The 27,381-nt window shown below is 34.1% G+C and overlaps 2 protein-coding genes across 3 annotated transcripts; both read left to right on the forward strand.

Annotated features, from left to right (window-relative positions):
* The first annotated feature begins 181 nt into the window (after nt 1–181).
* Nucleotides 182–17,148, forward strand: fam219aa (family with sequence similarity 219 member Aa). 2 transcript variants are annotated; one of them, XM_058759042.1, is made up of 6 exons: nt 182–405; nt 6,138–6,237; nt 8,390–8,492; nt 9,317–9,397; nt 11,858–11,933; nt 13,791–17,148. In XM_058759042.1, exons 1-6 carry the CDS (start codon nt 346–348, stop codon nt 13,947–13,949), a joined length of 579 nt encoding a protein of 192 aa, XP_058615025.1. In that variant the 5' UTR covers nt 182–345; the 3' UTR covers nt 13,950–17,148. The 2 variants fall into 2 exon arrangements, with proteins under 2 accessions (XP_058615025.1, XP_058615026.1); XM_058759043.1 differs by having other exon boundaries at nt 11,858–11,912; nt 13,791–17,147.
* A 627-nt stretch (nt 17,149–17,775) lies between these two features.
* zgc:109965 (Nicalin-1-like) lies at nt 17,776–27,075 on the forward strand. The gene is made up of 16 exons (XM_058758633.1): nt 17,776–17,897; nt 19,172–19,347; nt 20,746–20,936; nt 21,119–21,263; nt 21,950–22,047; nt 22,160–22,237; nt 23,459–23,562; nt 23,713–23,801; nt 24,191–24,330; nt 24,446–24,624; nt 25,149–25,236; nt 25,360–25,398; nt 25,605–25,777; nt 26,051–26,104; nt 26,632–26,710; nt 26,881–27,075. The coding sequence occupies exons 2-16, from the start codon at nt 19,191–19,193 to the stop codon at nt 26,935–26,937; spliced, it is 1,671 nt and encodes a 556-aa protein (XP_058614616.1). The 5' UTR covers nt 17,776–17,897; nt 19,172–19,190; the 3' UTR covers nt 26,938–27,075.
* Nucleotides 27,076–27,381: the final 306 nt, after the last annotated feature.

Consider the following 27,381-nt stretch of genomic DNA (forward strand, 5'->3'; position numbering starts at 1 on the left):
GACTATCATATTTCATTTGCCAGTAATCCAAAGCTGCTTTTGATCTGCAATATGTCTTTCAGTAGCTGTGGATTCTGCTGTTTTGCCTGCATGATCCAATCGAACTTTCAGGCTCATTAATTATTCATCCCCACGTCAGTATGGGAGGGTCCCGGACCCGGAAGTCAGATGTTGCTGTTGAGTCACCTCTGACTGGTAATAGCCAGATAGCGGAAAACAACTAGAGATGATGCTGGAGAGCTCGGCATATTTGAACCGTCCCATAGAGTGAATAAATGCGTTTTTCAATTAGAATATCTCTTTGAGCATTTGTGCTTTACTTTACAAGACTGACGTTTTATCAAAATGATGGAAGAAATTGACAGATTTCAAGTGCCACCAGTAAATCCAGAGATGAAGCTGCTGGTAAGTATCACTCACTCTCAGTAACGTTACATAGAGAATAACACGGTGTACCTTTACAGGTCGTGGGAAATGACACTGTTTGAGAAGACAGTAATTCTGTATTACCTAACTTAACCTGACCCACAAACGCAGGCACATTACCAGATGTCATCTAAAGGATCGGTGGGGTTATTTAGACAAAACCGACATTGATGCTATGCCAGTTGTTATGGTACTGACATGTACTCAGTCGCGTTTATATGTTCGTAAACCTGCCTTAATGAAACAAAATAAAAGCTCTCACAACACAAGTTATATACATGATATTATTTTTGACTGACAGAAATAGCTGTTTGTTATTAGCTGTCCGATTCGTGAATGTTACGTGCTTTTGAATCGGAGCTTTTCAATGAATCGGTCTGCGCTGTTTATTGAGATTGAATCAGTCTGACTCCTATGAATCGGACCGGAAAAGACGGATAGGCTGTTGTTCAAATGAATCACCGAGAACCAATCAAAATCATTTAAGTTATTATGTGAAATTGTTACTTTACAAAACCAAATAGCAAATATGTTACAAATGAACTGCACTGGAATGTTTTTTATTTTAATTTTTTGTGGTAATATCAGGACGACGCAATGATACATTATGATGACGCAAAATCCCTAAATGTTTTGATTGTTTTAAGCTTAAATTGAATTAGAATTTGTACATTAAATACAGTTAAAAGTAAAATAACAAGACAACTGTAGAATTTAATTTATAAGAAAGCACAAGGATTGTAATTACAAACAATACGAGCTGGAAAGTACTTGACTTGAGTAGATTTGAACTCCTCAGACAGTAGTAGCAGACACATGCATCTTGAATTTCCTGAATGTCTTATTTGTTTCAGAGCTTGTGTAAACACATTGATTTCCAGTGAAGTAAGTATGTTTTCATTCAGTTAGTAGGTCTGCATTATCTGGCTGGACTGAAGTGTGCACTTTAGAATATGCTGGACTGGTGAGATATGGTCCGAAGAGATAATGTCATTCCTTTTTCAATGGCGCCCCACTATTCCCAAAGTGCCAAAGACCCAGCTGTTACCCTATACAACAAAATGTGCTTTCTCATGCTAATTCATTCTTCCGTGGGCAGAAAAGGACATACACCCACTGCAATATGTCTCCTGTTTTTGAGAGAAGAATGCTCCTTCCTTTTATGAATTTAATTGGCTTTCTGATTTGTTGTACTATGCACAGATGAAGATGACAGTCTATTAGGTCACATAAATAAATAAAAAACAAAAAACAAAACAATGACTAGTTTTAATTTCAGAATTTCATATGGATAAAAGGAGGGCAGCAATAACAGTTAGCTGCCACAGCGCTTGTCAGTTTGCAGTGACTGTAATTTTGCCAAGTAGGCCATTTTCCAGGATCAGCATCTTTTGTTGATTCTAGAACATCATTCCTGTCGAACAAACATTGTCCTGACACAAACCCTAAATACCCCTTAAATTAGTGGGAAATTTAAGAAGTAGATGAGCCCATCCCATCCCTTTTATTTTATATAAATTAATAATATATATATATATATATAATATATTTGTTAATAATTATATATATATATATATATATATATATATATATATATATATATATATATATATATATATATATATATATATATCAGTTGGTTGTTGTTGGCATTCTGATTAACCACTATCATCTGGTAGATCATGCTTTGCTGTGATTGGTCCAGAGTACATCTTGTCATATAATCCCACCAATCCTTTTCATTGCTTCAGCAGCATTCACTCATCTTCATCTCCTTCATCAACCAACATCACCAAAATGCCATATTGACATGACATGTGGTCAGAAGGGGCATAAAGATCCTGGAGTCCAGATCATAAAGTCCCACATGATGCCATTAATCTATATTTAATCTAAAATCTTTTCGTGTTGATAAAAGTTGACCTTCTCATTGACATTCTTGAGGACAAACATTAGTCTTTGTGAGAGATTTTACACGAGACCTACAGGTGTACAATGTGTCAATGGATTCATCGTGGTAATCTTGTTTTTGATGTGTTTCTGTGGATGTGTGAGACTTGCACTGCTCTAGATCAATGCAGACTTGCTTATGTGTTTCAGTTACTATAGATTTCTGATCACTTTAATCTTGTAGATCAGCTTTAAACAATGAGACCAGAGATTAGGGTTGCATCAGACTGGGTTCTGTATGCTCCGAGGCTTGGTTTTCTCCAGTAGATCTTGCATAAATTTCACGGGCAGTTGTACATGTAGCTGGTGGAATATGCATGACTTTGATGTTGTTCTTTGTGGTGTTGCTCTGAGATTTGTGTAGCCTGTGTAGTCCAACAAAGGCTGTCTGGAAAGCTCAATAACATCGGCTTACTCAACAGAGTCCATTGTAGACCACAAAGTACAAAGACAGACAGCATTTTTAAATTTATGTTGACGTGAAGCATTACCTTGCTTTGAAGGTGTGTCTTGATGCTCGAAAGAATGAAAATTACATTGTGGATGAGCAACAGCTGGAGATAAAGATGAATCACAATGTACTTTATGCCCAGCATATGATTAGATGCTTCAGGAGCTTGATGGTATCCTGCTGGGCTATTACCCACAATCCCCCGCTGGTCTCTTTAGCTGGTGCTGAGCTTAAAGGGTTTGTGAGAGCCCTGCCATGCCTACAGCTGGCACTATGCCACGACTGAATCAGTGGGCAAAGAGGTTTCCTTCAACAACAAGTCTACTTCATGTTTGTTCCACAAGTGGATTTCTTTGTGTTGTGGGTCATTTTTGTACATAGTGACCCCTCAAAAGGTTTTAGCATCATTTAGTCACCGCTAACATGAGCTAAGCATGTTTGTTTTGTTAATGTCAGACATTTAATATTACATTTTAATACTGATATTTGATATTGCTGATGGGTGCTCAGTGGAAAAGTTCTGAAATGGTGCAAAAAAAAAGTAAATCTAGGTATATCAGTGTTATTTTAATATTATTTATAAATTATAGTATGATATACTATGTTTTTATAGTTATTTTAATTAGCTTTCATTTTTATATTTTTGTTTTCATGTTGATTTTAGTAGTTTTGCTATGTGCTATATATATATATATATATATATATATATATATATATATATATGAAAAATTGGGAGAAATGTTCTTTGTTCATCAGCAAATATATATATAGTGATACAAAAATCAGTGTCAACTTAATATAGAAATTAAATAATTTATAGATACAATTTTACACACATACAGTATATAATATTTTATTAGTAGTGTTTCATTTTTATATTTTTAGTTTTCATTTTGATTTTAGTTTCAGTAGTTTGTGTGCTATATTCTTTTGTCCTTTTTATTTAAAAATAAAAATATCTCTAATATCCCTATATAGCTTTTTAGTAGTCTATGTATATATATATATATAGTAGTCTATATTACTTGAATTTTATATATATATATATATATATATATATATATATTATATAATTTTTTGTTTTGTTTATCAACTGGATATAGAAACATAATATTTTATAGATACAATTTTACACTTTTATAGTATTTTATTAATAGTGTTTATACGTGAAATTATATAGCGGCCTTTATATTTTCAGATTAAGGGTATCATCATGTTTGGGTGTCTGTGGCATCAGAATGTTTGAAAACCCTTGTTTTCACAATTCACACCATTCTATCTACTGCCCAGATTGTTTGTTGTCTGTGGTTTGATGTTTCAGTTAGTCATCTGGTGTGTCATGAACTTCACCAAAAACATAGCATTGCTATAATCGTATGGCTCTAGGGGCTCATGATGACGGCCCAAAGACTCTCAGATGGCCACATCCAATAAAGGCAGGCTTTTTAGGTCATAATAGGCGCTCTGTTGGCATAAGCAGCTTGGGTGTGCTGTCAACATTCCTCCAACAAGCTTCCTCTGTTCTGCCTCTCCCCGTCCCGAGTGATGTCACAGAGCACTCCGACCCTACGTATTGAAGGCTGGAGCTAAAAAACATGCCTGGTGTCATTTGAGCCAACTATGCAGGAAGTACCGGCTGGTTACTATGACAGCTAGAATCTCCCTCCTTTCATCCATCTCTCCACCGAGCAGCTGTGCAGAAAAGAGGCTGTGGGGAAAGGAGGGTGTGTATTGGCTTGGACTTTGAAGGCTTGTTGTAAGTTTTATATTGTATAACAAGACCGTAATATTTGTCTATCCATCTGTCCAACTGTAGTGCCATTAGTTATGCATATTTCTAAAAGAAATTAATAAAGAATCGAGACTTGGATATTGTAAGAGACCTTTGACTACTAAACATTTTACTGGACTGTCATACGTTTAATTTTACACTACAATTTTGTTCAGAAATTTTGTCAATAGATGTTTTGGTAACTCTTAAAGCCTTTATGTCTAATCTCTAATGCATTATAAATTATTCCCTGTAATGCATTTTACAATCTCATGAATAACTGTAACCACAGTTAATACACAATGGCCCGGTTTCACAGACAGGGCTTAGGTTAAGCCAGGTTTAGGCCATAGTTCAATTAGGACATTTAAGTAGCTTTTATTAACATGCCTTAGATAAAAAAACTACTGGTGTGTGCATCTTGAGACATAACAATAAAACTGACATATTTTTAATTCGGTAAGTGCAAGTTTCTTTCAGTTAAAACAGCCGAGACATGCATTTTAGTCAGGACTAGACTTAAGTCTTGGGGTATGTTAGACTATGCATTTTAAATTCGGTTATTATTATTTACGTCAATATATTGGGAATAATTATAATGCATTATACCTTTTTTAATAACCCTTTATAATGCATTATACATAAAGGTTTGAAGTAAAGTGTTACAGATGTTTTTAATAAGTTTTTTTTTTACCCCAAAAATTTTGTATTTCTGGCAAATATTAAATGTATTTTTTAATGTGACATTTTTTTTTGCCATGACTATAGCCTAAATAAAATAAAATAAGATTTATTCATTATTATTTAAGGCAAGGGATCCCAAAAATTAAACAATATTGTTTAAATATGCAAATAATACATTATCTAATAAATATGCACTAATTATATAATGTAACTTTTCACAAGAGAATTGGATAAAGCCAGTTTTTTTTTTTTTACAGATGAAATTTTGGATATCTCTTTTTATCTCTCCATAAATGAGAAAATACTGTCAACCATCAGAAAAAATTATTTTCACCATGTTTTTAGGAATAAAATCTTTTATAAATTCATGCAAAATCAGGATTAATCTGATAACCAGTAGCTATACAGTACATTGGGAGTTTTCAACTACACAGTCCCTACATCTATCTCTGCTCCCAGAATCAATAAGTTGCTGGAGCACAGCTGTGGAAGCAAATCTGAGACGTTTTTAGAGAGATGTATTAAAATGACCCGTTCCTGTGACAGCATGGTGACATTGTGCTGACTCGTGTTATTTCACCCAACCCCAGTAAAATCAACACCCTTGATACACGGCCTGCCTCACCAGATGCCATTATTTACAACCAGTCCGATTTTTGCTGTCTGTTTTTCATCAGCACACTGAGCATGCTAGGAGTTTTGTACCAGAGGGATCCTTTCTACATTACACAAAATCCATTTGTCAACTAGTCAATTTTGGAATTGTGTAGTTTTCACATTGCTAATATCTAGCTTCTGCACTTGAGAATGTAGTGTTGCATCTACCTGATAAGTGTGATTGTGTTTTTGTCTCAGGATCCTGCAGGAACGTCCACTTTGGAGGCTGAAACAGGAACGAGAGAATCAGAGTCAGTCGCCATCAACTACAAGCCCTCTCCTCTACAAGTGAAGATAGGTGAGGCCCTTTGATCTGATGCCATATCGTCACCAGTGTAATTTGTTCATTTGAGTGTAAAAACGACTGTATTGATTTTCCCACTTGATATTGTGATTATGAAGCATACGGTTTGGAGCGAGAGCTAAGAAGCGATTAGCAGTAGGCCGTGTGAAATGGATGACCGTGGTTTTCGGTAAGCAGGAGTGTAATGAGTCTTCAAGTCTGAATGTTTCTCTCAGATAACGTATCTACAGCTTTTTAAATACAATTGTGGAGCTTTTTGGGCTTTCCTTTTCTATGAAGAAATTTGAAATATCAGCATAATAATTTCTGTGTAAAAAAAACATCCTCATGCAATTTGTCAGATTTCAAAAGCATCTAAATAGTCATCCATATTTGTGACCATCTTTTTGAATATTAAAAAAGTTTTAATGCTCAGTTTTATTTAAAGCAATCTACTTTACTTTGTGTCACTGGTAATAATTTAATAATTAATGGAATAATTTACAATTTTTTAATTTGGTATAATGCAAAATGTATACATTTATCAGTTATCAACCATTAAAATAATTATTGGTAGTCTGTTACCAAACATGGAGTGTTATTTTACATACTATTGTAGTATTTATTAATATTATTTTTAATTTAATTTTAATTTTAATGTTTAAGTTTTATTAATGTTGTTATTTGTTTTTGTTATTTTAATTGTAAGTTTTTTTTTTTATATTTCTAATTAGTATTAATATATTTTTATTTCAGTAATTTTAGCCCTATTTAAGTTAGTACTATTTCAGATATTTAAATTCCAGTTATGCCAAACGATTAATCGCGATTAATCGCATCCAAAATAAAAGTTTTGTTTACATAATAAATATACACAGTACACACACTCATATTATGTATATATAAATACATACACATGCATGTATATATTTAAGAAAAATGTTACATTTATATATTAAATATATTTATATATGATATAAATTATATGAATATAAATATATACATGTAAATATTTAAAAATATTTGCTGTATGTGTGTGTATTTATATATATATATATATATATATATATAGATATATATATATATATATATATATATATATATATATATATATATAGATATATACATACATAATAAATATACACAATACACACACATATATTATGTAAACAAAATCTTTTATTTTGGATGCGATTAATCGTTTGACAGCACTAAAATTTCAGTTATATAAAAATACTATTTCAGTAATTAATTTTTTTTGGAGTTTTCATCATTTATATTTTTATTTGATTGCAGTGTCATTTCAATTACTTAAAACAATTTTCAATCATTTTAGTTTTAGTTAAAAATAACAACACTGCAAACATAACATTAAAGTTATTATTGGCCATCTATATTATTAAAAACAAAACAAAAATGAAGCTTTGAGGGGTTAGAAATAAAGTCCATTAATGTATTTAGGTCCTATTTGATTTCTACCAAAAAAAATAAAAATAAAATATATATATATATATATATATATATATATATATATATATATATATATATATACAAAATTTTTAAATTAGTCAACTTCCCACAAATAACAGGAAAAAACATTGCTTATTGCTTAGCCCTCTCTTCCGCTGTCTCTCTCCCATCCTGCATCTGTATCTCACATCACAGTGTTGCTTGGTTAGGGCATCCTGAAATACAGCAGTTGCTGTTGTTAATTAAACTTCACTTTACAGTCCTCCCTCTGACAGCCTTATTACTTGTAGCACCGCAGAGAAATCTCCCACACACACACACACACACACACATGCAGATCAGTGTGTGTAAGTCACGCAGAAGTCAAGCTCAGACTTCACGCCTGAAGAAACAGTTCTCCAGCCAGAGAACCACGCAGATTGGAGAATATTAATAAGACTGTAGTCTCAACACATAATAAAACTTTGTGTGTTGCCATGGTATTTATCTGGATTCAAAAGAACTGCAGTTTATTACATTTATGCAAGGAAGACTCAGTCTTCAGTATGCAAATGAATATGAGAATGAAGACCAATAAGAATTCTGTATGCAAATATTACGATCGCACCATCGCTGTTGGTTACATTTTGAATGCTGAACGTTCTATCAATAGGAGATTTACAATATGTCATTTGTCTTCAATTTGTTCTTTCGGTAGAGAAACAGCGAGAGCTTGCGAGGAAGGGCTCGGTGAAGAACGGAACTGTGGGTAGTCCAGTCAATCAGCAGCCCAAGAAAAATAACGTTATGGCCAGAACAAGGTGAAGTAATAATTGAGAAACACCATAGAATATATGTTTATGGCTCTTTTTAAAAAAACAAAAACTAATTTATGGCCTCATAATAATGGTTGATTTATTTAGTACATCACAAATATGAACATCAACAACATCAATTCCTATAAACAGCGGCTTTATATGAAGGCTTTCCAGTCTGTGAATGTTAATAAGTGTTAGTGCAGTCCGTATGAGGACTTCTGCCATCCCATCGGTCCCTAGTGCCCTGTCAGGATTAGCTCAAATGCGAGGAAACGCCCGCAGGCCTGGTTTAGAGCACAGCTTTAGGCCTGAAGATTAGCTGCACACAGGCCTGCTTACTTTAAAAGCCTGAGGGCCAGAGATTAACTTCAGCTTTTGTCCCAGAGAGGAGGAACAAAAGATGTCTAGCGCCGGCTCTGGCTAATGTAACAGGGTTTGATAATGTTAAACTCAGCCATGCCTCTTATTTATTTGATTTCCCTTGCCAGATTTGTCCTAGTACTAGTACGAGTTGGGAAAAGTGGATATTAAAATTAAAGGTTAATAGCTAAAAATAAAACTAAAAAATGCTGCCTTTGTTTTTGAGGGTTTCTAATAAGGAGAGATATATAATTTAGAAAAAAATTAACCATTTTTATATTGTTGGTATTGTGCCTGTGGATAAAAAGAGAGTTTATATTGCTATTACATCAACCATCAGCAACACCAATTTCTAGATATTGGCAAAAAAAAAAAAATCTATCTATCTGTCTTACATTCAAGCATAGATGTACATGTTTGATTGAACTGGTCTGACAGTCTCTTCCATTTTTCTACACTTATTACAGGTTGGTTGTCCCTAATAAAGGCTATTCATCCTTAGACCAGAGTCCAGATGAGAAGCCACTTGTAGCACTGGACACTGACAGGTATTCACTCTAAAAACATGACTCTATTATTCTCTGGGAAGTGCTGTAGAATTCTTTTGTTAATATTTCCGAATGCTTCACTTCAAGGGAAGGATTAGAATGTATCAAATGCCGAGAAATGGAAATAAATCCTCTAATTAAAGCTTTGTGCCATTTTCCTAGCAGACGCAACGCCAGCCATCTCCATCTAAAAAGGACCTGACATTTAATCAAAATACCAGCTAATTTTAAAGCGAGTAAAGCTGGTGCCCTTCAGACTGGCGTGAGAAACTGGCAAAGCATAAAGGATTTAAAATTAATGTGCTTTCCTGAAGGCAAAGCGAGACACTTTAGCCTTGGCAAAATGAATCAACATTTGCTCTTACAAAAAAAAAAAAAAGAAGTCACTTCAGAGATTTTCTTATCCATCACAGTAGAGACCCCTATTAAATATGAACACAATTGTCTAGAAAGGCAGAAGCAAGTGTCATTATCTGGTTCTGTTTTGCAGTATCTTTCATAATATTATTTCTTGTGTTAAACTTTAGGGAACACTTTCACTTCAAGTGGACATATTCTACACTTTTTTGCTATTTTGCCCCCCTTAAGTAAACATATGATGTAAAAGTTTCTGAAACCAAAAATGTAATTAAAAAAAATTGATTATTAACATAATTTTTAATGATTTATTTTCACATGACCATTGTCTAACCTCTCTCTGATCCTAATAATTAAACTGGCTTTTTTTTTAACCTTTAATATTTACACTACCATTCAAAAGTTTGATGTCAGTATGATATTTTATTTATTTTTATTTTTTGGAAGAAGTCTCTTATTCTCACAAACGCTGCGTTTATTTGAAAAATACACTAAAAACAATAATACTGTGAAATATTATTAGAGTTTAAATTACCTGTTCTATTTCAGTATATTTTAAAATGTATTTTACTTCTGTGATGCAAAGCTGAATTTTAAGCAGCCATTACTCCAGTCTTCAGTGTCACATAATCCTTCAGAAATCATTGTAATATGCTGATTTTTTGTTCAAGGATTTTTTAAAATTATCGTTATCAGTGTTAAAAAGAGCTAAATGTTTTCATGTCTAAAAAAAATCTTGACCTTAACTTTTGAACAATGCAAACATGCGTACTGTGATGCATTTTCTTAATGTGTTCTGCAGTTTCATTTTCATATTTAGAATGAATTTTATTTAAAAAATGGGTGTAAAATACAGTTTTTAATGAAATCTTCCCTTTAATACAGATTAAAGAGATAGTTAACCTAAATATAAAAATGTTGTCGTCATTTACTCATCCTCCACTTGTTCCAAACCTGTATAAGTTTTCTTTTGAACACAAAGGAAGATATTTTGAAGTATGTTTGTAACCAAAGAGCTTGTTGACTTCTACTGTTTGGTTACCAACATTCTTCAAAATATCTTCTTTTGTGCTCAACCGAAGAATGAAACTCGTAGATGTTTGGAACAACATACAGGTGAGTAAATAATGACAGAATTTTCATTGTTGGGTGAACTATCCCTTTAAGGATTCCTGACTTTCACATGCTCTTAGTGCAGAATCACCATTTACAGTATAATTCTAGTCAGGATTTCCCTCGTCTCTAAGTTTCCTGCCCTGAGAGTTGGAAAAAAAGCAAGAAAACATGTTTGTTGACAGAAGTCCAAAGCACTTGAAATCATCAGTATCATTTGTGTAGCCTACACCCTTCTGTAATGAGATGTGTCACAGTATGTGTTCAGCCATAATAGGGTGGTTGCTGTTCGGTTCAGATGATCAGGCACAGTGTGCAGCATCTCACACAGATGGGTCTCTTAACTTAATGCTTTCTGTGCTGCCAGCTGTCTGCTGGATCTCTGTGACCTCAGCTGCCTGCAGTTGTGATTAAGTCATGTTTTAGGTCACCCATCGTTCATTGTCTCTCTGGTTCTGTTTTTCCATTTCAGCCTCGCTGTATGTAACACTCATCCCCTGGCATTTAGTACGTACGCCCACTGTCTGTCACATGCTCAGGCGTTCTGTCCATCACATGCTTGTACTAGTTCGTGTCATACTCATTTTGGAGAGCTCAGCTTCATTAAAACAACTTGTAATTACTGCAGCAATCAGCAGAAGGCTCCAGATTGTCGCTGTCGGTTTTTCCTGATAAATTAATTTGGCTGAAATGTCATCTTCGCATTTTCTCTCTCTCTTGCTCTACTGTGACTAAACAGAGTTTCTTTTGTAATCATAAAAATGTGTCTAATATTACTAGAACGCATGTTGAAAATGAGGGAAATCAACATTCAATATGGCAGATATATTTGAAATACCTCAATAGATCTGTGTGCAGACTTTGTTTTATGTCTTTAAGTGAGTCATTTCTTCTCGAAACTGCTGCAGAAGGGCTGATTTCATTGGTCTGTAGCTGTTTGTCTGAAATTAAGGTGCCGTTTGTGACTGTGTACTTGCTGTTGTCTTTTAGTGATGATGACTTCGATATGTCAAGATATTCATCATCTGGATATTCCTCAGCTGAGGTGAGATGTCTAAAAGACCAGGTACTGCATTGAAATAAAGCCACTTAACTATTTGAACCCTTTGCCATCTCATTAGACTTACACTGGTTTCTACAGTACACAATTAAAATAAATGAACTGCTAATTCAGTGGGAACTTTACAGTAGCCTCAATATTTATTTTTTTTATTTCATTTTATTGTTTAGTTTAGTTATTAAGTGATCACACATATTTTTTTAGTAAATGTTATTTTTTATTTTTTTTATTTGTTTTATTTTATTTTATATTTTATTAAATTTTTTTATATGTTTTATTTTGTATTTCATTTTATTGTATAGTTTAGTTTAGTTATTTATTAAGTCATCACATTTTTTCTAAAGTGGCTTTGTGTAATATATTTTAAAAGTTCAGTTCACCTAAAAATTATACAGGTGCATCTCAAAAAATTAGATTGTCGTGAAAAAGTATTTTTTTTTTGTAAATTATTTTAAAAAGTGAAACTTTCATATATTCTAGATTCATTACATGTAAAGTAAAGCATTTCAAAAGTTTTTTTGTTTTAATTTTGATGATTAGAGCTTACAGCTCATGGAAGTCAAAAATCCAGTATCTCAAAATATTAAAATATTTACATTTGAGTTTCATTAAATGACCATCCCTACAGTATAAATTCTGGGTATCTCTTGTTCTTTGAAACCACAATAATGGGTAAGACTGCTGACTTGGCAATGGTCCAGAAGACAATCATTGACACCCTCCACAAAGAGGGTAAGTCACAGGTCATTACTGAAAGGTGTGGCTGTTCACAGAGTGCTGTATCAAAGCATATTAAATGCAAAGTTGACTGGAAGGACGAAATTGGGTAGGAAAAGGTGCACAAGCAACATGGAATACTGTCAAGCAAAGCCGATTAAAACACTTGGGAGAGCTTCACAAGGAGTGGACTGAAGCTGGAGTCAGTGCATCAAGAGAGTCACCATGCTCAGACGTCTTCAGGAAAAGGGTTACCAAGCCACTTCTGAAACAGAAACAACATCAGAAGCATCATACCTGGGTTAAGGAGAAAAAGAACTGGACTGTTGCTCAGTGGTCCAAAGTCCTCTTTTCAGATAAAAGTAAAGTTTGCATTTCATTTGGAAATCAAGGTCTTGAGTCTGGAGAAAGACTGGAGAGGCACAGAATCCAAGCTGCTTGAAGTCCAGTGTGAAGTTTCCGAAGTCAATGATGATTTGGGGTGCTGTGACGTCTGCTGATGTTGGTCCATTGTGTTTTATCAAGTCCAAAGTCAATGCAGCTGTCTACCAGGAGATTTTGGAGCACTTTATGCTTCCATCTGCTGACAAGCTTTATTGAGATGCTGATATCCTTTTCCAGCAGGACTTTAGTGGTTTAGCACTTCCAAGTAGTTTGCTGACCATGATATTACTGTGCTTGATTGGCCAGCCAACATGCCTGACCTGAACCCCATATGGAATCTATGGGATATTTTCAAGAAAAAGATGAGAAAGTGCCTCAGCAGTGCCACAGGCTGATCACTTCCATGCCACACCTCACTGATGCTGGAGTTTGTGCTAAAGGAGCCCCAACCAAGTATTGAGTGCATAAACGAACATACTTTAAAGAGCTTGAACTTTTCTGTTTGGCAAATACTTTTTTTGATTGATCTTAGGAAATATTCTAGAATTTTAAAATACTGGAGTTTTGACTTTCATGAGCTTTAAGCTCTAATCATCAAAATTAAAACAAAAAAACCTTTTGTATTGAATCTAGAATATATGAAAGTTTCACTTTTTGAAATAAGTTACTTTTTCACGATATTCAAATTTTTTTTGATGCACCTGTATATGTATATAAATTCTCTGATAACCAACCATTTTGTTATTTCTTCTTTTGCTACAGCAAATAAACCAAGACTTGAATATCCAGCTGCTGAAGGATGGCTACCGATTGGATGAAATCCCAGATGATGAAGACCTTGATCTCATCCCCCCAAAATCAGTCAACCCCACCTGCATGTGCTGCCAAGCCACTTCCTCCACAGCCTGTCAAATTCAGTAACCCCAGCCTCCCTTGAACCCCCCAGTCCCAGCCTTGTGGGTTAAGCTCACAGTTAGTACCCTCAGCATAGATTAACTACTAAAGAACTTAAAAACAATAGAATGGGTATATTGAAATTAACATAAAATAGGGAAACATAATGAATGAAAATGCACAAGTATGTAACTGTCATTGGTTCCTCCTATGGTAGGACGCGAGTCTTTGTATCACCAGAGGGCGCTAGACTTAGTTGTGTATAGCTGTGAGATACGTTGAGGTGTATATAAATGCATGGTGCAACATTAGAAGAATACAGCTGCTCAAGTATCTTTTTAAAATGGCACAAAACTGAACATTTCATCCTTCTATAGAACAGTTTTCCCAACCTTTTTTGTCTTAAATATCCTAAAGGTCCATCAGAAAGAGCCCCTTTACACTAAACGAGAAACGTGTAGCTTTTAACTTATATAATAGGCCTACTCACTTGATAAAAAAAATGCTTGAAGAGTAATGGCAAGCCCTAATGATTTTATTTTTTATTTAAACTCAGTTTCTGTTTTATAGGTTTATCAAAGCAAAATCAAAAAAAAAAATTCCCCTCCTTTTTTGGGATCCACTGCTCTAGAATATCCGCTTTTGTTTAGCTGATGCTTTCTGATGCTATTAGGACAGGTGTGCTTGTTTTCTAATGAAAGGGAGTGTATAGTGACCAGGTGAATTTGTTTCTCAGATCAGTTTCATTGCAAACTTACATATTAATATATTATGAGTAGCTTTGTAGCAAACACTAATAAAGGGAATATTCTTAAATTGAGATCCATACAGAAGACACTGCTCTGCTACGAAACTGACTGCAGATGTAAATGTTAAGTCAGGGAAATCTCATTGAATAGTAAAGATGTGTTTACTAAGAGACTTTTTTGAACATATTTTTTGTTTATCAGTAGGTTTTGGTCAGAGTTGCTGCACAGAAACCCAACAGACTGAGGAAATTGTAATCACTTAAATGTTAGTGTTCAAAAATAAACTAAAAATGTACCTCTACATAGGACAAACAAGATAATTCGGTACAATTTTCTGATTCAGTGCATTTCATTTATGAGAGCTCTTTGTTTTGAGAATTGTTGCAATTTATTAGGAAGGGAAGAAAGCTTGTGTTGATGTACTTGAAGATAATAGCAGCTGCCAGATACATATCCCATAATCTCTGTCATAAACAGGACAAAAATACTATAAATTTAGTTCATCTAGTTTGTGCCAAAATGCATAGAATGCGTTGTTTCTTTATTTCATAGATGGAACAGGCATGAAATGCCTATGGCCTGCATTTAAAATCAATTTTACACTTTAGTGCTCTCGTCTTTTTAGTAATTTTAAAGTGCAATACTTTTTTGTGAGACATTAAGTGTAGTACTCTAGAACAGGATGCTCTGCGTTTGCTGTTTTGCTTCAATTTGATGCCTTTCCTTATAAACGTCTTTATAAATTCATCTCAGTCAGTGGCCAAATCACTATCACTTCTGATAAGCAACATTAAACACTCATAGTATGAAGGTCCTTGGATTGATTTGAAGATTGTACTGTTCTCTACAGTATTTGTGTCTTCTTTTTGTCATGCAACTGTTGTTTATTTTGTGCAACTTTCAGAGCACCTTATTGTCTTGCATGTACATCGTCACCCAGATGCTCTTGCACTAAGAACATAACCTAGTAACACTCCAGTTTTCATCTGATTTGGCAAATTAAGAGAATTTATGAAGAGAGATTACAATATAATAGTATAGTAATCTAATATTTTGTTTTATACACTACTGTTCAAAAGTTTGAGGTCAGTAGGATTTTTTTTTTTTTTCAAATAGTTATTTTTTTGAGCAAGAATGCATTAAATTGGCAGGAAGATTTCTATTTCAAATACTTTTCTTTTTAAAATCCCCCCAAAAATAGAATAAAATAAAAAAAAATAATAATAACAAAATAGTTTCCACAGAAATATTCAACAGCACAACTATGGAAGCTTTTTTTTTTCTGCCATGAAAAATAAATAAAGTTAATTGCAACTTTTGATCTCACAATTCAGACAATTCAGATCTTTCTTGCAATTGAGAGTGAGTTTTTTCCTCACAATTTAAACTTTTCTTTCAAAAAATTCAAAAGTCATAAACTCAGAATTGTGAGAAAAAAGTCTGAATTGTGCGATTAAAGAGTCGCAATTACTTTTATTAACTATTTTTATCCTGTTGTTGAAACAAGCTTCCACTGTTTTCAACATTTGCAGCATATGAATAAATTACATTTTTACAGTTTAAAAAAATCTTGCCATCCCCAAACTTTTGAACAATAGTGTAGATCTGATGTATGAATTGACAAGCTTTTTGTTTTGAATATTGTGGATCAGTATAACATTTTAAAACTCATTTAGAACAGTGTGATGACATTAGCCAGCTACATATGGTCTTTTTACTGCTTCTCATATGGATACAAAACACCCATATCCCAAATGCTTACATATTCATTATATTAGTATGCAGACAAATATTTCATATTACACTGCCATGTAAAGGTGCATTCACTCAGTATTTTTGTGTATGTTGAGCATGAGCATTACACAAATGTTTTCACTTGCCAATGCCATTGTTAATTTATTCCACAAGGGAAAATGTCCACTTATGGCCATGTTTCAGTGGTATAGCCCTTAGCGTAGTTAACCTACAGAATGCCTGTTCAGTAGACTTACCGTAGATATGTACAGTAGATGGAGAATTCGATGGCAAGATCTCTTAAGCCCGCCGTCTCTAAGCTGTCATGCTACTTTACAGACGTGCCGTAAGACTGACTGATCTGTGTAGTGATGAATGAAGATGTCTGTCATCCCCTGTGTCTCTGCTTTGGTTATTTGGTTCAAAATAAACACTCCGTTATGTAATGCCTAATTCACTTTCTGTTACTACACTGAAGTAGAGTATGCCTTAAGTCAAGCTATACAATGGGTCTTGCTATTTATTGTCGGTGGTATGTTTTTAATTTATTGAAATACAGGATTTTGTTCAACATTTTGTTTTTTGGTTTATTTTCTTTCCTACATTTTTCCCCCTTCTGTCGATAAATATGATTGTAAAGACATGAACAGTTTCCATAGCAGTATTTAATAATGTTTGTTGTTCGGTGTAGTGAATCATATCAGTAAATACATCTGAAATTACAATTGCAACACCCTTGTCCTGTGTATTATTATGCATATGTATGCTACCAGAAAAAAAGAAGAAATTGAATTCGTAAAATAATGTTTATGAAATTAAATGGTATTTGTTTGAAGTATTTTATTTTATTACTGTTATCATTTTACAAATTTCTTTAAAATAGTTGAATTGGAGAGAAAAAGCAGCCAGCAAGTTCACTGTAAAAAAAAAAAGTTGAGCCAACAAGCTTCAGCAGATTTTTGAGTTTTCTCAACTTGTCATTTTAAGTTTATACAACAAAAATTTGAGAATCTCCCACAAAAATAAGTTGAGCAAACTCAAGCTGAAGCTTGTTGGCTTTTTTTTTTTACAGTGTAAAATGGACTTGTTAAACATTTTTGGTCACACATTTATTTCACAATTGATGGTGATGTGAGTATTATACTAATAGGAAAATAGTCATAAAACAGAATGGGTAGGTGTGTCAAAACCTTTGACTGGCTCTTTCCTGTCTTCAACCATATTTCTTCCAATTTTGGGGTTTAGACTTCAGTGACTTAAAACATGAAATTGTAACAACTGGAAAGCGGGGTGTGGAAGTGTTGTAGGTTGTGTGGGATTGGAGGAGAGGACTGATTAGCCTGGCTTTATCCCATCTGGGCCAGATGGTGCACTAGGCTTACCTGCGGGCCTCTCTAAGCCTTGTCCCGGCCATGCTTTGGACATCGCATCCTGCTCAGAGCACAAGACGGATTGTTTTTCCATACTGAGGAAAATCTAACTTGGACTTTGGGTGAGTTCCAGTCTCAAACTAGGGCCATGTTGGGCCTAATATCTCATTACATCTATTGTATTTTTAATCAAGTTTTACAAATGGCAGCAAATCTCAGTATAATTAGCGTATTGATGTAAAGTGCTAAGGTTGCAGTCGATACTCAGCAATTACTGTTATTGCTCATTAAATTGTGTTCATATTCTCCATGATTAAATAACTTACGCCATGCATAATATTGGATCTTTTTGATAAAAATATATTTTTGCTTTTAGATGTATTGCTATTTGTGACCCTGGAATAAATAAGCTTTCCATTGATGTATGGTTTGTTAGGATCAGACAATATTTGGCTGAGATACAACTATTTAAAAATCTGGAATCTGAGGGTGCAAAAAAACAACAACAACAAAATATTGAGAAAATCGCCTTTAAAGTTGTCCAAATGAAGTTCTTAGCAATGCATATTACTAATCAATAATTAAGTTTTGATATATTTACAGTAGGAAATTTACAAAATATCTTCATGGAACATGATCTTTACTTAATATCCTGATGATTTTTGCTATAAAAGAAAAATCGATAATTTTGACCCATACAATGTATTGTTATCGTTACAGGCCCAGAAACTGCCAGTTTAAAATACATTTTGTGATATGTGACCCTGGACCACAAAACCAGTCTTAAGTCGCTGGGGTATATTTGTAGCAATAGCCAAAAATACATTGTATGGGTCAAAATTATCGATTTTTCTTTTATGCCAAAAATCATCAGGATATTAAGTAAAGATCATGTTCCATGAAGATAATTTTTTAAATTTCCTACTGTAAATATATCAAAACATAATTATTGATTAGTAATATGCACTGCTAAGAACTTAATTTGCACAATTTTAATGGCGATTTTCTCAATATTTAGATTTTTTTGCACCCTCAGATTCAGATTCTCACATAGTTGTATCTCGGCCAAATATTGTCTGATCCTAACAAACTATACATCAATGGAAAGCTTATTTATTCTGCTCTCAGATGATGTATACATCCCAAATTCGAAAAAATGACCCTTATGACTGGTTTTGTGATCCAGGGTCACATATTTTAAAATATTGTGTTGCAGTTAAGTAAAGTGTTTACTGTACATGCTAAAGTTCATTCAAGTAGTTGTCTTGAAATTTCTATATATTTTATTTTATATGTGCGTATGGACACTCAGGAGTCCATGGATTCTAAGGATTCACACACTTGGAAAAAACAGGTTTATAGTTGTTTTTAATATTCCATCTTGCATTTTTCATAGACGTATTTTGAGGACTCAAATGTGGGGTGTTAGCATGACTCTTCGAACCTCGAAAGTGGCGGCACTTCTGCTGTTGTCAGTGCATCTCCTGCATGCGTCTGCCCTGCCAGCTGCATCCTCCTATGAGTTCAATGCATACAGGATGCAGCAGTACAATTTACATCAAGACAAACATGGTAAGACGCCACAGTTTAAAGGCGTAGTTCACACAAAAACTACAATTCTATCATCTGTTCTCATATTTAGAGTGATTTTCTTTCCTCTGCCGAACTCAAAAGTAGATACTGAAGAAGGAATGTAGGGTAACCAAAACCTTTTGGTGCCCATTGAATTACATACTATGGACAAAATGCACTGGAACATTTTTCAAAATATCTCTATTTATGTTGCACAGAAGATAAAAGTTATACAGGTTTGGAATGACATGAGAGTGAGGAGTAGTATAAATTACAGCATAATTTTTATTTTTAGGTTAATTATAAATTTAAATGATAAAATACATCTTAATGTCTACAGTTGTGCATTTACCACAACACATTATTTGCTTATTTCTTTGCAGACTTTTCAAATAATACTTGTCTTACTGGATGAGAAGAATAAAAAGTGAATAATAAATTTAGTTTTTAATCCCATTTTGCGAAAAAAAAAAAAAAAAAAAAACACACACTACCAGTCAAAGGTTTGGAATAATTATTTTATTTATTTATTTTCTGGAAAAAACAAAAAACAAAAAAAAACTTATGCTTACCAAAGCTGTATTTATTTAATCAAAAAACAGTAAACATTTTTGTGAAATAAATTATTACTTTTCTTCAGCAAGGATGCCTTAAATTGGTCAGCAAAAACATTTATAATGGTACAAAAGATTTCTATTTTTAAACTTTATATTCATCAAAGAATCAACATAAATATTAAGTAGCAAATGTTTTTAACATTAATAATAAAAAGAACCATTGTTAATATTTGAGAATCAAGTCATTAGACTGGAGTAATGGCTGCTAAAAATTCAGCTTTGCCAGGAGGAATAAATTACATTTTAAAGTATATTAAAATAAGAAATGGTTATTTAAATTGTAATAATATTTCATAACACTGCAATTCTACTGTATTTTGGATCAAACAATACAGCATTGGTGAGCATAAGAGACCTCTTTAAAAAAAAAAAAAAACCTTAAAAAATCTTAATAAATCCAAACTTGACTTTTTTTGTCAGACTAAAAATGGAAGAACAAGTCAAGCACAATACACTGTGGCAAACAAGCAGTATTTGGAACTGTATAGTAATACTAATCCTCTCATAGAAACCTAAGGTAAAATAAAAATGCTAAGAGTAGTATGTGGTTCTGAATTCAGCAATGGCTTTGATATATTTAAAAAAAAAAAAAAAGCCAAAACTTAGAATTGAACTTATTCTGAATTCCTTACTGATTTAGCAAGATGTGAAAAACACCCCATTGGAAATCTCATTACCTGATTTAATTAAGAATGCACTTATTTGAAAAGGGCACACACTAATTTCATTATATCTGTGCAAAGGTGATCATGATATTTAGACTCTGACCTTTGACCCTTAGGTTGCCGTGGAGCTATTGTGGTAGCAGAAGCAAGATCTGCTGTGGATACAAGTCTGACTCGCCGATGTGTGATCATGAAACTGCCTGATTTCTCCACAGAGCGCTACCTAGAGGCCAAAAATCAGAATGCAGCAGCGGTTTTGATACTGCTACCCCAAAACATCTCTTCAGTACCAGAGGATATTGTGCAGGTCATTCAGGAACATCTCTTGCAGTTATGCACAATTACGCTAGATGTATAGCTGCTGATTCATTGTTTCTTCCAGTAACTGTTGGTTATTTGTGATCAACGAAGGAAGTAGATTACATTAGATACCTCTCAATTCCCCAACCTGGTTAGCTAAAGGTCAGAAAATTAATTTCCTGTCTCTAGGGCTTTATGGTGGCTGAATCTCAGGTCCTGCAGAAGGAGACCCTCATGCCTGTGTATGTGGTCCCAGAGGATGACCAGCTGCTCTGTATGTATGAAGAAGTCACTCAGGCTGCAGCAACTAAATCTGCTTCTGTTCTAGTGAGAGGTGAGAGGAACACTACCGCATACCAGCAGTCATAAAAAAGACAAAATAATGTAACAATTTGGCTGTAAATGCTGAAGCCGCTCAAATGTATTATTATGCATTATAGTATAAATAAATAGAAAAATAAATAAATAAAGAAAAAAACATATAAAATACACACACACACACACAGTGTATATATATATATATATATATATATACAGTGCCGTGAAAAGGTTTTTGCCCCTTCCTGTTTTTAAAAATCTTTTTTTTTTTACATATTTCTCACACTTAAAAGATTCAGATCATCAAACAAATTTTAATATTACACAAAGATAATGCAAGTAATTACAAAATGCAGTTTTTAAATGATGATTTCAGTCCATTCATGCTCGAAAACCCACCAATGTGGCTGAATTAAAACAATTCTGCAAAGAAGAGTGGGCCAAAATTCCTCCACAGCGATGTGAAAGACTCATTGCCACTTATCGCAAACGCTTGATTGCAGTTGTTGCTGCAAAGGGTGGCACAGCCAGTTATTAGATTTAGGGGGCAATTATTTTTTCAGGTAGGGCCAGGCAGGTTTGGAAAGTTTTTTTCCCTTAATAAATGAAATTATTATTTCAAAACTGCATTTTGTATTTACTCGGGTTGTCTTTGTGTAATATTAAAATTTGTGAATGTGAATCAACTTTCTTTTTTCTCAGTTCTCCGTAGTATCATCACCACCACTTCCTTTCAAATATTAGTAAGCAACAACTCTCCCATCAAGCCTATTACTGATACCACCATCATTACTTTAGAGGTGAGAATGACAGCTACCCACACACAGCAACTCTATCCTTTTCAGTACAACATAATAATGTTGGGCTATAATTAAACCTGTCAGTCAAGTCGATTTATTGCTTCATTTCAAGGGAGTACTTCCTGGAGCTGGAGAAGACCCACCCACTATTGTAATTACAGCCCATTATGACTCGTTCGGTCTTGCTCCTGTAAGTCACCCTCATTAATGTCCTCACACACACACAGGGAGATCAACTAGATTGAAGGAACCTTTTTGAGTGTATATTAATAAATGCTTAATCATTTTTGGTCACATAATACATCACGCTCCCCCCAAACATGGTTCGAAATGATTAATGTATGTTGTCTATTGGCATGGTTCACTTGCTGTGGGAACTGACCTTTTCAAACACCTTGGTCAGAAATGAACATATTCACATTATCGGCCTCTCAAAGCCCCCCCAGTGAAAATTGTATTGAATTTAGTGTTGGGAACTGATGATTGTAATTCTGAACTGCCACAGCTTTATTCAGTGTGAAACATACAGTATTGTATACCAGAATGAATGACTCTCATGGCTCATTTTAGTGAATCAAAAACATGCAGCACAACCAGTCCAATTCCAAAAAGAATGAGTCTTATGAGTCAGTTCTTTTTAATGAATCAAAAAACATGCAGTGCAACCTATCCAATTCCTGAACAAATAATTTTATGAGCCGGTTCTTTTTAGTGAATCAAAACCAAATCAAAAAAGCATTATCAATGTAATGTAGTATGATTTGCAACTAACGACACTTATGAGTTAGTTCTTTTTTGTGAATCAGAAACATACAGTGCAATCAGTCCAGTCCCCAAACTAATGACTCTTATGAGCTGGTTCTTTTTGGTAAATTACAACCAAATGAATGAGACTCATACATTTAAAAAAAAAATTAATCATATCCATGCAGCACGACCGGTCTAGTCCAACAGATTCCATAACCAATTACTCTGACTCTTTAAAAAAAAAAAAAAAAATGGAATCTGGATAATTGAATTCCATATGATTCCCATGCGTAATTGAAATTATGCTTTGTTGAAATCCAGTACCTTTGATTTAAGTACCAGTAATGATACTGTGGTAATCTTGTAATCACAGCAAAGCATTTTATTACCACTTTTATTTTACGGGTTCAGATGGTAAAATTTCCCACTGGTAATAATGAGTTTTACAGTCACCACCTGGCAGATCACATCCATTCATAAAGTGAAACGATGTACTTGGCTGTATGCTTGGTATATTGCTGATACTTGAGCTATCTCTTCTTTACCAAAAAGAATAGGGATGCTTTTGATATTTTTTCTTAAAGTACATGAGTTTTTCTTTTTCCTTTTTATTGTGTATTATGAGATTGTGTGATCTGTGAGTGATCTGTGTATGTGTGTTTAGTGGTTGGCGTATGGTGCAGACTCTAATGGCAGTGGAGTCACCGTTCTTCTCGAGCTGGTTCGACTCTTTCATCACCTCTACAGCGACCCACGAAGCCAGGCTCCGTTAGTTCTTTCTGTAGTTTATAAACTAAAATGTTTGTGTTGGGAAAATAATTTAAAAACTGGCAACATGAACACAATATCTTGTATTACCTGATACCTATTCATCATAAGAATTTACTTTTGGATTTTTTTTTAATCAATATCTTTTAGGTACCATCTTTTATTCTCCCTGACTGGTGGTGGTAAATATAATTTCCTGGGCACCAAGCGTTGGCTGGAGGAAAATATGGACCATGCAGGTGCGTGAATTATTGCCGAATTGTATTCTTTACATGTATTCCACTCCCAAAGTCAAAACATTGCCTAAGTATCACACTCGGTCATAGATACACTCCTAAAAATAAAGATTCTTTATTGGCATTTATGTTTCCATAAAGAACCTTTAAAAATCTATGGAAACTTTGCATTCAACAAAAGTTTCTTTATAGCAGAAAAAGGTTCTTTAGATTTTAAAAAATGCTTCTTTTAAGAACTGTTCACTGAAAGGTTCTTTGGGATCCAAAAATGGGTCTTCTACCGCATTACTGTGAAAACCCCTTTTTGGAATCTTTATTTTTAAGAGTGTAAGAATTATGAGCCCTCATACAATAAAAACACCAAGGTTTGAAGTCTGGATCTGTCTTTGCAGAATCCAGCCTTTTGCATGACAATGTGGCGTTTGTTCTATGTCTGGACTCTCTTGGCACTGGAGACGAGCTTTTCTTACATGTTTCACGACCACCTAAGCCTGGAACACCTCAATACAGCTTCATTCAACAGCTGGAGCAGGTTAGGATGAATTGCAGAGTTAGATTCAGTCGATGTTCTATGAAAATACTGTTTTGAACTTGAATATTGATTGTCAGTTGACCCTCTTGAACATTTTTCCTTTCTGTCTTTTCAGATCATCTCTGCCAGGTTCCCCTGGGTGAGATTTGGAACTGTCCATAAGAAGATCAACCTGCAGGAGGCCACCTTGGCTTGGGAGCATGAGCGCTATGGAATGAAACGTATCCCAGGATTCACTCTGTCGCACATTGAGAACCCTAAATCTGAGCTAAGAGGATCTATATTGGACACCATGTGAGAAGAACCTAACAAATTTTTTCAAAAGTTTAGAAAATTCCATTCTGGAACTTCTGTCAGGTGTAGTCAATGAATTAGCCACTCCATCCTACCAAGATATAAAAATAGCATTCTTGCATGATAAATTAACAACTGAAACCTACTTGAAGCTGAATATGGTATAAACTTGAATAACCTGCTTGAACTTCACATTTAATGGCTGCCTTTTGAATGTGTAAAATGATTGACTGGTGGAAAGAGCCTCAAAATCTTCTGATTGGCTGAACAGATTCAGAGTGTGGTCTACAGTCACTTTAAAAAAAAAAAACTAATTTAGTGATATCTGTCAGATTATATGTATATTTTCCAGTGCCATTCCATAACAAATCTCCTTTTAGACCTTTAAAACATCTTTAATCTTTGAAAACAAGTGTGAATTAAGTTATCTGTCCAATGCAGCTCTGTTATAGCAGACATTTCAGAACACAATTTAAATGATTGATGCACTGCTTCTCATCTCACTGTTATTTCTGTATATTCAGGGCGGAGGTGGACATCAGAAAACTCAAGCGGAACACCGTTATTGTTGCTGAGTCCTTGGCAAGATTCATGTACAATCTTTCAGACAAGGTGAGTCAAACATTTGGAGTGTCTCACCAAATTTAAACGTTCACTTTAACCTTGAAAGCACACACAGACCACTTTTGTCTTTGTTTGCACTTTTCATTAATACATACTTTTTTTTTTCTGTAGGGGTCTGCTAAGGACATGCAGGTTTTCAAGGGCAGTTTGGTAATACATTTTTTTTTCTACTCTGTTGTTCATTTTATCAGGCTAAAGAAAGGAGACTTTACCATCACTTTTGATCAATTTAATGTATCCTTGTTAAATAAAAGTGCTAATTTATGTATTTTTTTTAAAATACTGCCCCTAAACGTTTGAACTTCAGTAAGTTTATAAAGTAAACCTAAAACTGTGCACCCTTATTTGCTATGTAGGATATTCAAGACAGCCGTTTGTCTGCATTGATGTCCATGATAACGTCTGTTCCACGAGCCGTTCAGCTGATGGACCGAGAGCCAGAAAACACACTCCTGATCAGCAGCCTGGAGCAAGAGTTCAAACACTATCTACAGCAGGTCCATAGACACACGTTCCACCCGGACCGAAGGTATGCGCACACAGACATGGTCAAAATATTTCACCTCATCAATGGCCTGAAGCAAGACTTCAAAAGACTTTACAGATGCAGATTTCAAATACACATAAATTCACAGAGCCAGGATTCATTTTTCTTTTTACCTTGCCTGTAGCAAAAGTTCAAACAATGTTTACCAACACACTTTCTGCAAAACTACAAACAGCAAAACTACAAACCCACACCCACCCAAACACACACACACAGATACAGACATATTAAGCCTGTTTTGTCTGACTTTTCTAGGGATCCTGAAATCACATTCTTTGATCAAATGAAACAGCCAATGATGATGTACAGGTGGGTTTTCTCATTTGTTGTTTTGAGGCTTTGAAGATGGTTTTAAAGTCAACCTGAAACAGCATTAACAACCCTTTTTACATAAGTAATCTGGTGCATTTCCAAATGAAACAGGATATTCAACTACAAAAAGATAACATAAATAACGTAAAATAACTTAAAATCCCTTAGTGTTCTAGTTGGATCATTATAGTTTTAATATAGTTTATATATTTTTTCATATATATATATTATTTTTCATGGAGTTTTTATTTTTTCCATTTTATCTTCCTTTGGTTACTTTAGGTTTTGTATTTTCCAGTTTCTACATTCAGTGTATATTTAGTTTTATATTTTATTTTATTTTATTTTAGTTTAGTTGTTTAATAAGTTTTTTTAAATAATTAATACATTTTAATAATAAACAATGCATTAAGAACTAAAACTAAAATTAATTAATCTATAATTATTTTCGAAAGAGTTATGATGAAATGGTGTTTTTGTTTTTTATTATTTAGTTTTCATTTTACTATTCACTTTTGTTTTAGGGTGAAGCCTGCCGCCTTTGACCTGTTTTTGGGTGGCTGTATAGCTGGATACCTTGGAATAGTTTATTATGCAATCCAGGTGAGTCGTGGGTAATGTATACCAAACTAATTAGAGAGCTGGGGTCAGTATGCTAATTATACCTGCATAGGTTGAAATTTAAAGTCTATCAGTAATCAGAATCTGTAATCCCATATTTCTTTAATGCGTGGCTTTGTTAATTTATTTTAATCATTTCTTTTTGTTTGCAGACCTTTGGCAATGTCTACACTAAACTGAAAGCAACCATGAAAGCCAAGCACCAATAAACTGGAGTAAAGCAGACACATCAAAGAACCAGTGCACAGAGATGTCTACAACACAGGCAATGTAATGCCTGTGAGGACTGAAAACTTTTGGAATTCACATCTAGAATTTAAAGTGGCTACCTTGTGTTTTATAATTCCCTTGCAGTCTCTTCTGTTTCCGTTTGATTCCCTTTTTTAAATTAAAGATCACTTCTCTCTTTTAGTAGTTGGCTACTTTGCTCATTCTGCAATCAGAAATCCTTTTGGAACTTGACTGTATGTTTACACTTTTATGGATGAAGGCAAAGAGACTAAATTAGATGTAAATTTGATATGTCGGGAGTAGAACGGAACTCATGGATAAGTTATGAGTCACTTAAAAAAGGAACCTGATGCCAAGTAAGAGTGAGTGGGACTGGGTCACCTATAGTGGAATTATTGTCACTGAACACCTATATGAAAGAG

Source organism: Onychostoma macrolepis, chromosome 21 (assembly GCF_012432095.1).
Source record: "Onychostoma macrolepis isolate SWU-2019 chromosome 21, ASM1243209v1, whole genome shotgun sequence".
NCBI lineage: Eukaryota > Metazoa > Chordata > Actinopteri > Cypriniformes > Cyprinidae > Onychostoma > Onychostoma macrolepis.